Source organism: Stegostoma tigrinum, chromosome 8 (assembly GCF_030684315.1).
Source record: "Stegostoma tigrinum isolate sSteTig4 chromosome 8, sSteTig4.hap1, whole genome shotgun sequence".
Classification (NCBI taxonomy): Eukaryota; Metazoa; Chordata; class Chondrichthyes; order Orectolobiformes; family Stegostomatidae; genus Stegostoma; species Stegostoma tigrinum.
Genome location: NC_081361.1, coordinates 3,898,232 through 3,912,807, shown reverse-complemented (window position 1 = coordinate 3,912,807; position 14,576 = coordinate 3,898,232). Strand labels below are relative to the sequence as shown.

General features: G+C 40.8%; 1 protein-coding gene across 1 annotated transcript in view; it reads left to right on the top strand.

Moving 5' to 3' along the window:
- Positions 1–4,698: 4,698 nt before the first annotated feature.
- Positions 4,699–14,576, top strand: part of LOC132209913 (uncharacterized) — a 40,070-nt gene continuing 30,192 nt past the window's right edge. Inside the window, exon 1 of the mRNA XM_059648225.1 lies at positions 4,699–4,921. Within this exon, the coding sequence (XP_059504208.1) occupies positions 4,723–4,921 (199 nt within the window). The 5' untranslated portion in view covers positions 4,699–4,722. The remainder of the gene's footprint in view (positions 4,922–14,576) is intronic.

The window sequence follows — 14,576 nt, the reverse complement described above, 5'->3', positions numbered from 1 at the left end:
CTCACACTGAAATATTATGTTAGATTTTTCTCTGCAGATGCTGCTGGTTCTGCTGAGCTTTTCCAGTAACTTCTGCTTTTTATTTGTTTCTTATTTACAGCATTTGCAGTCATTTCAGTTTTTAGTCCAGTGGAGTTCCGCTGTTTTCTGAAATATAACCATCATTAAAACCTAGCTGTAGAAGCCCTAATTTAGGAGTTTGCAAATGACATGCAGTAAATAATCATGTAGTTGACCATGACAAAAAAAAATCGTGGACTGCAGGGAGATAGCAATCAAGTGGAAAGATAAAGTGATGAATGGAATTGAATCCAGAGAAGTGAGTGATCATGAATTTAGGGAGACTGAACTATGAAAGTGAAGAATATTTAGTGGTGTAAAGGAACAAAGAGATCTTGGAATGAACATTCACAAATCCCACAAATACACACCTCCAGAGCCTGTATGTCTCCCTCTCCCTCTGTCCAAGCTTCAGTCTCTCAGAAGTCCCCCAAGAAGAGCGAAGGAGAGAGATATAAATTGATTGAATCAAAGTTAAAATGGTTTGAAACAAAACTAATCTGAAACAAATGAGATCCCATTACTGACTGACCTCCAAAGTCTCACCTAATTATTGACACTTTCATATGACTTTAAACCCAGAGAATGGGAACAGATTTTAACTGGAATTAAAGAGCAAATGTTTTCTGAACGTCCCCAGGGTTTAGTTTCTGACAGGCTGGGCAATGAGTTAATGGTGGGGAGTTAGTTGCTGGAGCCTGTGTCTCTCCCTCACTTAAAGGGAGGAGATGTATGGTGGTCTTCTTGAAGCAGTTGGAGGCTTCGGCTTGTAGGAGGGAGAGGTTGAAGATGTTGGTGAGTATCTCACACCAGTTGGTCTGCACAAGATTTGCGTGCTCAGCTGGGGACACAGTCGGAGCCCAGTGCTTTCCTTGGGTTGATTCCCAGAAAGACCAGTCTGATGTCTGCAGTGTGACAGCGGGCACAGGCACATCCAGGGCTGTCGGGCGGCATCAGCCCCCAGTTAGTGACAGTCACACAGTCATTCTTTATAGACATCCCTCCCCATCCCCACCTCCCTCAGCCATCATCAACACATGGCAATATTTGTTCGTGTGAGCACCACACAGTTTGTGTCGAGGCAGAGAAGCATCAATAGATCAGGAACATACATCATCAAGTTCTGCATCACCATAACAGGGTAAATTCACAACAAAATGGGGACAGGATGTGGTTCTACTGAGTGCCGCTGGAGCTGAGAGAGAATATTTTGCAGGTGTGATTCCAGTCAAGCCACTGCGTTCACCTGAATGTTGTCACGATCCCTGAGTGTTGTGCCTTGTGGGTGGTGGACATTCCTTAGGGACGTACGAGCTGCCGTATACATGAACAATTTGAAAGAAGGACCTGGGGGCATTTTTGCTAAGTTTGCAGATGACCCAATAATAGTTGAGCGGACAGGAGATGTTGAGGAAGTGGGGAGGCTGCAGAAAGACTTAGTCAGGCTCGGACAGTGGACAAACAAATGGAAGATTGAGCACCACGTGGGAACATGTGAGATTCTGCACTTTAGCAGGCAGAATAGAGTATACACTACATTCTGAAAGGCTTCATGAAATCAAAGGGTAGTCAGAGTTCCTCGTTCTCTCTTAAGGTTAATGCGCAGGTTCAGTTGGTCGTTAAAAAGTCAAATGCAATGTTACCATTAATTTCCAGAAGGTTAGAATGCAAGAGCAGAGATGTACTGCTGAGGCTTTATTAAGGCTCTGGTCAGACTGCATTTGGAATATTGTGAGCTGTTTTGGGCACTGTATCGAGGAAAGGCTGTGCTGATACTGGATGACGTCCAGAATGAGCCTGGGGATTACAGCTTGTCATATGAGAAGCAGTTGAGGACTCTGTATCTGGACTCAATGGAGTCTAGAAAGATAAGGGGAGGGGTCTGATTGAAACTGACAGAATACAATGGATGCAGTGAACATGTAGATGATGTTTTCACTCATCAGAGAGAATATGGTGCAAGGGCACGACCTCAGATTGAAGGGATTACGCTTCAGAACTGAGATGAAGAGGAATTTCTACAGCTAGACGGTGGTGAATCTGTGGAACATTTTGCCTCAAATGTTTGTGCAGGCAACATTATTTAGGACAGAGATAAACGGGTTCTTCATTAGCAAGCAGATCATGCATTATTTAAGAAAGTAGGCGAATGGGGATTATAAACATATCAGCAATGACCGAGTGTTAGAGCTGATTTGATGGGCCGAATGTGTGAAATATATTGTCTTCTCCATGTTCTAATGGTCCTTTCAGCTATTATTCACTGCAGAATTGATAGCCTCTGACCTGCTCTTGTACCATGTATTTTTATCTCAATTCAACTTCACGTTCAGGTCAATGGAAGCCCTATGATACAGATCGTGGCAGGATTCAGTATCAGACAGCAGTCCAATAATTAGTTGAATGCATGGTGCTGTCAGCAAGCCTCATCTGCCGGGAGCACATTGTTTCTGTGACGATTGTCATTTTCAGCCTGTTATTTCCAAAGGATCAATCTTGTGATACCTGTGTCGTTGAATCCAACACCGTCAGTGAAATTTATCACAGTCCTCACAAGGATAAATTGTGGAATATTGAAAACTTTTCTAATTATAGGAAAGTCTAAACTGAAGAAGCTGAATCTTTTCTTACATAATGTTCGAAATCAGAAACACTGCTTTCCTGTTTATGTTCAAATCAAACAACTTGTCACATCAAGATGTTGAACTTGGAATTACCTGCAATGATAAGTTCCATTCTGTTCACATTTCTTGTGCTGCTGTGTTCTTGTTTTATTACCTGTATTATTCTGCAATCTCATTCTTCATTAATTCCTGATTGAAATGTTCTCTGGTGAGCATCCTCCCCCCAATCAAATTTCATTTAGTTGATTTTAACAGGCATTTTGAGGCAGCTGCACATCAGAAGAACAGGAAGAGATAATGGATGATTGTGCGCAGTGTCCGTCATTGGACCAGCTTTGCTCTCCAGCCGTCTAAAGTTTTTATTGTGTGTCAAAAACCTCAGACTTATTACAGCACAGTTGGACGCCAATCAGCCCATCGTGGTTCGTGAGCTATCCGAATGCATAATTTGGAAACAGAGAGATTGTGTGGAGATGGACTGAGAGAGAAACAGAGAGAGAGAGATAAACAGAGAGAGGGGATGTGAAGGGAGATAAACTGAGACAGGAAAGAAAGGGGAGCTACAGACCACATGAGAGAGAAGAAGGGATGCTAGAAGAGGTGGAAGTTAAATACATCAGAAAACAGAATGAGGGGAGATAGGCAGACACAGACAAAAGATGGAAATTTTATTTAGAAATTCCCATGGTCTGCACTTTGTCTGATACCGTACCCTGTGAGGACCATCTGAGATTGGCTGTCATCCCAGATCATAGTTCTCCAATAAAAGTACAGAGCTGAGTTGCTAACCACTAAACAGAAGCCAACCAGCCAAATAGAATTGTTCAATTATTCAAATCGACTGGGCCAACAGCAGCATGAACTGATAACATACACACCGTGTGAGAGACTGGGGAAGTGAATCTCAGTGAGGAGCATCACTGACAAAGGTGAAAGCAGTATCAGATTGATAAATTTTACACACCACTTCCAAGATTTTGTAATCCACATTTATTTTCATATAGCTCAAGATCATGAGTGCATTATAATAAGCTTATCTCTTTGTAACTTCCATATTTTGGTATGTATGGAAAATCATTTTGTCCTGTATTTTGTTTTGAATAAATACATTTCATTAATATTGGTTCTCCTAATTTATCATTGTAGATGCATCATTGAGTCTGCTCTTCATATGAGTTATGAAGAGTATTATTCCTAGACTGATGACTGGAAAATATCATTGTCCCTCCTTCCAGTCTCAACAGCTGTTTCCTCCAATTCTGTGTTTTCTGTATATTCACCAATTTCACAATCATTGTGGGTCAACCAACAGCAGGAGGAATGCAGCAGTTCAAAAAGGCAACTCACTACCATTAGGAATGGACATGAAATGCTGGCCATGCAGCAATGCCCACATCCCACAAATGAATAGAAGGAAATCGCATGTTACTTGATATCCAATAAATGATACTTCATCACAGTCCATTGACATCGATAACATCAACAGCACAACTCTCATCTGCCTTCTCTGAACCTGGACGAACAATTTCCACCATGTTTGTCAGGTAGAATTCTCTGTTAACATCTCCATATCATTTATCTGTTGTTACAGGCACATTTTCCCCTCAGATTATGGACAATCAATGTTCTTTCAATATGCTTCTGCCATTGTCATGACTGATCAGTAGTTATAGGATGTTTATGAAAAGATAAGCATGTTTATGCTCTGGCAATCCTTTGGCATTACTCCCATATCCAAAGCAGGTTGAATGATTGCGCACAATCATTTGACCATCTCTAACATTCCGCCCCTCAGTTATCCTCACATGTACCATCCAAAATGTGCAAAAGTCAACTGCTATTTAGAATTTGCATAAGCCATTATGGAATTGAAAAGGGTTAATTGAAGCAGTTTGTTCAGTGCTTTCAATTAATGTCAGTCTCAGTGGATCCTAAATATGTCACTGGAGGGTTTGTCTGTTCCATAAATAAGGGACTCCTTTCAATGCATTATCTCATAATATGAGTGGGAGCATCAACTACAGCACTGACAGTGTTCATGAGCTCCAGAGAGAGTGGGAGGAGAGATCAGAATCTGAGAACAAGAGACTGGAATAATCCAATAATGGACAGGAGTTTATCACTGGGTCTTAACGGGCTTTCTCGGCCTCGGATATTATTAGCATCGCGGATTCATGATGTACTGATGGTTATTCAAGGTGGTTACTATCCCATCCTTGCTGCAGTTGGGGTTCCCGGTAAGTCTCTGTGTCCATTGAAAGGGGTTGAACTGACCTGCTGCTCATTATATGTAAATTTTGGAAAAGTGGTATTCAACAATTTCAATTTCAGTCAAAAATGCCATTTCTTACAAATTGTAACCAGCAGGTTACTATTTAAAGTTTACTCACCAATATGCAAGGAGGAACCAGATTGTTTTCAAATGCCATACTGTTCTTTTTCCTGCACAGATGTACATCTTCATATCCTCCCCACTCACCAATCTTTTCCAAAACCGCCATCGTGATATCCCAGTCTCCTCCTCAGCCTCAGTTCAACTTCTGAATAAGCCATCATTTCTGCCTTTGTTAAAGCCAGACACAGCTTTCAAGTCCCTACTAACTACACTTCTGTTACAAAATAATTACACCTGAGAAGTTTAACTTGTTCTCTGCACAGAATCTGTCAGACAGGAAGACAGTGCCTTTTCCTCATATCATTGATTCATAATCTCGAGGCACAGAATAAAAATCTGTTGGTATCTCATTAAGGAAATTGGTGATATTTAAATAAAACCATCATCTTTGTTATTTAAAGAAAGCCCAAGCAGATGCCCTTTAGAGAAGGCAATGTGTCATCTTTCCCTGGTAATGTGGCTTCCCACACCCACAGCAAACTGTTTTATCCTTTCTTGTTATGTGGAACAGCTGAACCAGCCACTCAGTTCAGGATAGGTATAACATGCTGGCATGACCAGGGCTGCAAACATCACATGACAGTAGAACAAAAGTAAAGGTAGCTCCCTTCCTCTGCCTGTTTACCATATTCCTACAACTCATTTCCATTCAGGTATGTGGCAATTCCCTATTTCAAGTGCATTCTCTCTCATTGAGTCTCTCCTTGACAGTGATGCCCATCTCCATAGGGACCTCTGGTGCTGGCTTTATTGATGCTGAGGTACCAGTGTGAGGAACTTCTACATTCTATGTCACTCCCAATGCAAAGAGAAGGAATGGCCTTAGCCACCTCAGGAAATAAACAAAGAGGCCTAAGTTTTTGCAAAGATCTGTAGTTTGATTTGTGGATGAGGTTGTTGACTTGCTCGCCAAGCTGGCTTGTTTTTGTTCAGGTGTTTCTTCACTATGTGAGGTAACATCCTCCATGGAGCCTCCAGTGAAACAATGTTATTCAAGTCGGTTTGGAATTTATACTTTCCATTCCGTTATGGTGAGTGCTGTCATTTTCAGTTTTGACCTGCATGGGGAATTTGTATATGGGGCCAACTCTATATGTTTGTTGACTGAAGTATGGGTGGAGAAACTGTATCTCTCAGAACTCCCATGCATGTCTATGTCTGGCTTGAACTCCCATGGTTACTTTGCCCCAGTTAAATCGATATCCTTCATTGTCTGAATGTACAGATATTAAGGAGAGTTCGTTGTGCCATTTTGCTGCTAGCTGATGTTCACATAGTCTGATGGCTAGTTTCCTTCCTGTCTGTCCAAAGCAATACTTGTGGCATTTGTTGCCTGGTATTTTGTACATCACATTCATTCTGCATGTTGTGGGAATAGGGTCTTTAGCGTTTGTTGTTTTTTGGCTTTGGGTTTGTGGACTACCATGATTCCTCGTGGTTTGAGGATTCATGTTGTCAATTCCGATATGCTCTTGATGTAGGGCAGTGTAGCCAGTATGTTTGGCTTGTACTGTGTCCTTCTGTCGTTATCTGTCTTGTAGATGGATAAGTAAGGACAACAAACTATTGTGGTCAACCTGGAAGTGTTATTGAGGCAGTATTTTGGGAATTTTGGACAGATTTTCTCTCTTTTATAAGGAATTACGTCCTTGCCACAGAGAGAATACAAAGGAGCTTCATCAGGCTAATCTCTGGTATGATGGCACCATGAGTAGTGAGTGAAGATTAATCTGTAGCACTGTGAGGAAATAAAAGGTGATTGAATTGAAACTTGAGGGTTTTGGGCTATCATTATGCTCTAAACAGACACTGACAAAGTGATAAATTCCATGACTTACTTTTTAATTTACTCAGGATGCATGATTCTGGATAGTTTAATTGCCCCGAGGATGTTTCTCCCATCCTAGCCCCACTCCGTAAGTCAATTGGGGGAGGGAGAGAGAGAGAGAGAACGGCTTTGAATAAAGTTGCACCACCACATTAATGTGCAGCTGGTGTGTGACCCTGCAGTGAGTGCTATGTTATCTGCAATCCCAGCAACAGCCACAATACCTTTGTTCTAAATCAGTTAACGATTCCCACCAGCTTCTGATCTCTATGGAGAACACGAATCGTATGTACCAATCCTGACTGGCTCAATAGAGTGGCCCTGTACTCTGTAGCAGCCGTGAGGGGTGATTTGAGAGAACAATGCATCAGTTAGGGGCAGCAGTTGTTTGCTCATGGCTGACCAGATTGTGTCTGACCATCCGAACGTGTCTGACCATCCCTTTCCTATTTTTCCCAATAAACATTGACTGTCCAGTCCAGCAAAAATCATCCGAGATCAACCATGAATATGTTCAATAACTGAGTCTCCTCTGCTTCCTGTGGATGAGGGTACCACAGATAGCACAACAATAAAGAGGAAGGGACATCCTTATTTCAATGGGGGGCCTGTCACATTAAAAATGTGTTCACCTAACATCAAATCGCCAGCACTTTTGAGACATCAGGACACAATAATTGGAATAAACTTGAACTATTTGGCTCTCAAACCACGACTCACATTACCACCGACTCTTTCCAATCAAATATGCATCAAACTCGGCCTTCATTGTTTTCTTGTAAAGACGATATCAGTTAGCATAACACCATGGCATCATAAAAAATCAGCAGAATTAGGCTGTTTGGCCAATTGGATCTGTTATGCTGTTCAATAATGTCTTTCATATTTCTCAACATCATTCTCCTGTCTTCCCCCGTAACCTTTGATCCCCTTATTACTGAAAAATGTGTCTATATCTGTCGTAAAGACACTAGTGTCTGTGTCTCTGTGTCTGTTTGTGTACATGTGTCTCTTTGCCCATGTGTGTACGTGTCTGTGTATTTGTGTCTATGGCTGTCTGTGTGTGTATCAGCCTATGTGTTTCTATGTGTGTTTATGTCTATTTGCACGTGATTGTATCGCTCTCTCTCTCTCTCTCTCTCTCTCTCTGTGTATGTGTGTGTGTGTGTGTGTGTGTGTGTGTGTGTCTGTATCTCCATGTATGTATTTCATGTGTTAATATGTTGGGGTGTTTACCGAAGTTTCTGTGTATTTCTGAGCCTGCATCTCTGTGCAATGTGGTGTCCGCTTTGGAGGTGAGACAACTGATGTTGGAAATGATAGTGGGTTTAATGTGAGAATTGCCTTTCAATGAACAACACTCCTTAGTTGGTGGAGTGTCGATCTTTCAGAATCGCCACACGAGTCGCTCTGGACATCTTCAGCTTGTGCCGGGGTCTACTCAACAATGGGGGTTGGGCGGGGGAGGTGGAGTAAGGGAATGGATGTCAGGCACTGTACCGTATGGCTTGTCTCTTTCTGTCCTATTGCGCTGTTTCTCTCCAAATGATAGAAGGAATAGTAGTGAAGAATGGCACTGCTGTAAGAGCTGGTGTAGGTTAGGTGAAATGACGAGGTGTCCAGAGTGAGTCAGTCCACAATGTTGACTCCATGCAGTATTATTTTTGTTGGAATATTGCCTACGTGACAGAGAGTGTGAGGCAAGGAAGGTATTGTATTCAGTAGTGGGAGTGGTAAGAGTTTGAACCTTACTTGGTGATAGAGTGTGAACCTTGTTTGGAGTTAGGTGCTACAACAGATACAGAATTAGTGTGAAGAAGCAGAAAAAATACAGTCCACTTATACTGGCAGTAATGAAACGGTGACTGATACTTGCTCGATATATCTCGATGTTTCTTCAGATCATCTCAGCATCAAGGTGAGCCTCACCGAATATCTTTTCCAAGCCCATCACTAATAACGCCACAGGCCACGTCCCTCAGATTCCACTGAATCAGTTTGTGTCGAGCTGAAAAATAGCAAGAAGCAAGTATTAGCATGGTATATATTGAAACAAAAACTGTAGCACAAATTTTGTACATCTTATGCTTTGAAGATTAGATACACAAGTATTGTGGACTCTGGAGTAACAATGATTATCTCAAGTTGCATTTAAACTCCGTAAAGTAAGTGACTGCTAATGCCATGAAAAATAAAATCCACACATGCATATGAGGGAGATTGAAGAGTATGTTATGCACCAAACCAGAGGACAAGTCATTTCGAATTTGGTGTTGTACGGCCAGAAGAGCTAATGAATAACTTTGGTCTGAAGCAGCTTTTGAGAAATAGTGACAACAATATATTGCATATTACATTGCATCTGCATAAGCATTAAATTTTTAAATGTTACACTCAAATATCATGGAATCCATGAGGCTGGATTGTCAGGTTACATATAATGAATTGGGAAAGTTCAAGATAAAACTTAGTGGCCGACAGGCAATGTTTGTTTTTTCTTAAAATACTGCAACGTCTGAAAAGTACATATATTTCTCTCAGGTACAAACAACAAAGAAGGAGAGGATGACTCAATGGTGGTCAACATAAAATACTAAGGTTTGCATTAAATCAAAGGAAATGGTTTCAGAGGAATTCCAGATATTGTGGAAACCTGAGAATCCTGGGAAATTGATGACCAAGAAAAACAGGGCCCCGAAGCTGTTAAGGAAATCAAAAAGAGAACTTGAATACAAAAGAATATGAAACACAAAGTCGGCCTAAATTTAATATTTATTCTTATAAAAAAATGTAAGATCAAAGTTAAATGTGGAAGACTAGCAATGGAAACAGGAGACTCCATTATGGAGAACAGGGAAATAGCGGATAAACTAACCAGTTACTTTGCATCTGTCTTCATGAAGGAAGATCCAGAAAATCTCCCAGACACACGAAGTGCTGTTATGGCACTTTTGGAACTAATGACGTAAAGTCAATTCATGTCAATGACAGGGTAGTATTTGGAAATGCAGTTGGATTGAGCTTTGACAAATCTGATTGACCAGATGTACTTCATATCAAAATGTCAGGAAAAGAAAGCACCAATAGAATTATTAATTGCAATGCTGATAACTGTGTTTTATTTTCCTGCACATTCTGCAAAGAGTGGAAGCCATTGTAGATAACTGGAAGTTAGACAACATTATCCAACAATTTACAAAGGGAAGAAGAGATAGTGCAGTGAACCCCAATCCAGTTATCTTGATATCGGGAAGGAAACTTTTGGCATCTCTAATACAAGATGTGGTATTGGATATTTAGCAAGTACAAACAACATTGGAGAGAATCACCATGCATTTCTGAACGAGAAATCATGCTTAATAAACATCATAATTTTTGAAGCTGATTCTTCAGCACAGACAGTAGAGGACCAGTGGAAGTGGTATATTTGGATTTTCAGAAGGCTTTCTGCAAGATCTTACATCCTGAGTTCATAAATAAAAATAATTCAAAGGGAATTGGGAGGACTTCTTGTGAAATGGTAGGTTGGCCATCATTTAAGGGAATTGGAATGCAGAAGTAAAGACATCCTGCAGCAGTTGCATAGAGTGTTGGTGAAACTGGACATTGAGTGTTATGTGCAGTTTTGGTGTTCCAATCTGAGAAATAATATACTTATCCCAGAGGAAGTGCATGAAACATTCTCCACCTTTATCCCTCAGATTGTAAGATGGTTTGATGAGGAATCTCGTCCTGTGTTCTCTACAATTTCAAAGAATAAGAAGTGATCGCAGTGAAATGTAGAAAATTCACAAAACATACAACAAGTTGGAAATAAACACAAGGTTTCGCTGATTGTCTACTGCATGTTGAAGGTAAATAATGGCTGGATCAGGGGCAGGCCATTTAAGACTGTAACAGGGAGCAAATTCTTCACTCGGAGGGGATAGACTAGCACCATGGCATGGAAAACTCCTGGCAGGCAAATTGACGGAGAATCCCTAGATATTCTGCAAGCATGTCAAAAGGAACAGAATAATCCGGGAGCCCCTTACTGACTTGCGAAGTTTGATCTAAAATCAACTTAATGTCAGGAGACAGAGGATGATGGCAGATGGCTGACTGTGTGACTGGAAACCAGTGTCCAATGGTGTACCACCAGGATCAGTTCTGTGTCCCTTATTATTTGTGGAATTCATAAATAATATAGATGTGAATGTGGAGCAGGTGGAGGAGGATGTGTGATAAGTAAATTTGTGTTTGACACAAGGATTGGCTAGATGTTTCATAGTAAGGAGGAAGGTCTTACGTTACAGGAAGATAGTGAGAGAAAGGTCAGATAGACAGATTAATGGCAGATGGAATGTTACACTGATAAATATGAGGTGATACACTTTGGAAGAATGAAACAGACAAGGGGAGCACTCAATGAATGACAGCACATTAGGAAGCTCAGAGGGCACTTCTCCGCAGATTCCTGATGTGACTGGACAAGTTATTAGGTTGATTAACAAGGCATAGGGGGCTGTAGGAATAGCCTTTATTCATCAAGGCATAGATTATAAGAGTATACAGGACATCATTTAGGCCAAGATGGAGATCTGTGTGCAGTTGATGCCACATTATAGGAAAGATGTGGTTTCACTGGAAGGAGTGCAGAGGAAATTCACCAGGATGTTCTCTGTGATAGAGCACATCAGCTCTGACGAGAGGTTGTTTAATCTTGTGTTGTTTGCCTTGGACCAGTGAAAGTTGAGCGAGTAAGTAATTCAGGAATGCACGATTGAGAGGTATGAACAGGGTCAATAGAAAGCAGCTGCTCCTTTTAGTAACAAGGCCAAGAAAAAGGAGCACACTTTTCAAGTGAAGGGTTTGAGAGTTAAAGAAAAGTTCAGGATTGTTTATACCCATATGGGTCTAGAATGGACTCTCTGAGAGGGAGTTGTCATGGGTAACACCACAAACCACTGAACAGTATTTGGATGAGCACTTGAAGTGTCATAATAGTCAGGGTTTCGGGCCTTGTGCAGAAAAGTGGGACTAATGGATGTTGCACTGTATTTCCTACAGTACACAGACTATGCTTCTGTATTGTATGGTCGTGGAAATTCAACCATTGAGCAGCATAAGGCAGGAATTGTTGGGTTTCTGCAGACAATAATAACAAGGGCTATAAGAATGAACTGCAATTACTTCTAAAAGGATCCCGATAGGGAACATATGAGAAAATAGTCTAAAACGAGACAGTGGAGAATGAATAACAAGGAAATGGTAGAACTATGACAGAACTCGTCATTCCTGTATTCACAGGAGAAAATGTAAAAGAAAACTTTCTAAGCAATAATAGGAAACATCAGTGTGGTGAGAAATGGAAATATAATGAAATTAGTGGATAAAGTAATTTGGAGAAATTATTGCGACAGGATTTAATGGGCATAGACAAAATCAATTTCGGTTTATGATCTGGGAATCATATTTGAGAAACCAACCGGGAGATATATTACAGAGAAGGAATGAATGCACTGCATTTGGATTTTGGGGAAAAAAAAATGATGGAGTTCCAAGGCTGGTGTGCAAACGAAAAACACGTGTGATTGGGCCAAATATATGGACCTGGTGTCACAATCGGGAAGTTGACAGGAAACAGTGAGCAGGAATAAATGGATGCTTTTTTTGGATTGAAAGTTTTATGGTGTAAGTCAGGGACTCAAGATATTTACAAAGCATATCAAAAGTTTGGTTGAGGGAATCAAATGAAATGTGTCCAAGTTTGCTGACAGTACAAAACTGGGATGGTGAGTGGTAAGGAGACTGTAAAGATGGTCCAAGGCGATTTAGACAAGTGGAATGATTGGGAAAATATATGGTAGATGAAGTGCAATGCAGATGCATGTGACGTTCTGCACTTTGGCGGGAAGTAATAGGACAGCAGCATAATATTTGAAGAGGGATTGTTTGAAAAATATTGACCTATAAAGTTACTTGTGCTTCCTGTCATTTGTGTTTTTTTTTTGTGCAGACATTTGAGATCGGTGCAGGGCAGTAACTTCTGAAGGCAGAAGTCAAATAATGTGAATGGCATTGGTACCCTGGTCAGTGCACACAGACCCAGCAAGTGGGCACTCATAATGCTGCGAAGAATCTGGATGTCCTTGTACATCAGTGATGGAAAGTAACAATGCAGGATAAATAATGGCTTGATATTCATTTCAAAGAGAATAGTGTAGAGGAGTAAGGCGTTCTTACTGTGGCTGTACAGGTGAGATCCCATCGAGAATATTCTGGAGTAACGTGTGCAGTTTTAGTCTCCTTACCTACAAAAAGACATACTTTCTCCAGGGGAATATAACAAAGGATGACCAGACTGATCCTTGTGATGATAGGTTGTTGTATGAGCGGAGTTTGAGTTGACAGGGCCTGTATTCGATGAAGATTACAAAGATGAGTGGTGATCTCAGTAAAACATATAAAACTCTGTCAGGGTGAAGCAGAATGAAAGCAAGGGTGATGATTTCCTGGCTGCATTGTTTGAAAGAAGGGGTTGCAGTCTTAGATACACGCAGATCAATCTGTTTGAGATGAGAATAAATGTGTTCACTCAGAGACTGGTGAACCTGGGAAATTTACTTCCACATAAGCTGTGGCTGTGGAATCGAAAACTGGATGGCATAGTTTTAAAATGAATCAATAAAGATATAAAAAGGACCTGAGGAGTGACTTTTTCACACAGAGTGTGGCACATGTATGGAATGAGCTGCCTGTAGAAGTGATGGAGGCTGGTTAAATCAGTTTTTTAAGGCACCTAGATGGTTATGTGAATAGGAAGGGTTTAGAGGGATATGTACCAAATGCTGGTAAATGGGACGAGATCAGATTGAGGTATCTGATCATTGCAAATGAGTTGCACTGAAGAGTCTGTTTCTGGATTGTATAACTCTTTGACCCAATAACACGTGGCTTCAAGGAGAGAGGGAGACAGAAAGCAGGAGCTGATAGGCTAATTAGCCTAACATTGGGAATCTACTAGACTCCATTCTTAAGGAAAGGACTGCAGAACATTTCGAGAACTTCCATGCAATCGGAGTCAACATGGTTTTGTGAAAGGGAACTGACGCTCTGCCATGTAAAACCATGCAAAATTTTACTGGAGATACCTCATAAAATAACAATGTCAAATATAAGGGACAATAGAAACTTTGATGACAATGAAGTAGCAACAAGTTAGATACCAGTCAAGATAATGGCTGAAGACAAAATAACTGTCTGCATGAAGTTATACTTTGTAATGAGATGTGTTAGGATGGTGTTATTGGCTGAACACAATACGGCGACCAAGCAAAAAAATTAAAATTACTAATTGTGATTGGATATTGATAACCATTATATAAGTGTATATTTTTCAGTGTCTGTATAAAGTGTGCTGATGATTACGTGCAACTATAAAGCTGATGTAATATATTGTTTGGAGAGTCCATCCTCATGAGGAATGGCTTTCGAACACGTGTTTGAAGAAAACTGGTGTCAGAAAGTGTCTGAGAATCATTTGGTCAGTGACAGGAACTTGGGGAGTTGAATGACGAAAGTTCTTGTCAGATGAAGCAAGATGGCACCGGCAAACAAGAAGTTGGCTTGAAGTGTGTCTACTTCAATGCCAGGAGCGTCCGGAATAAGGTGGGTGAACTTGCAGCAT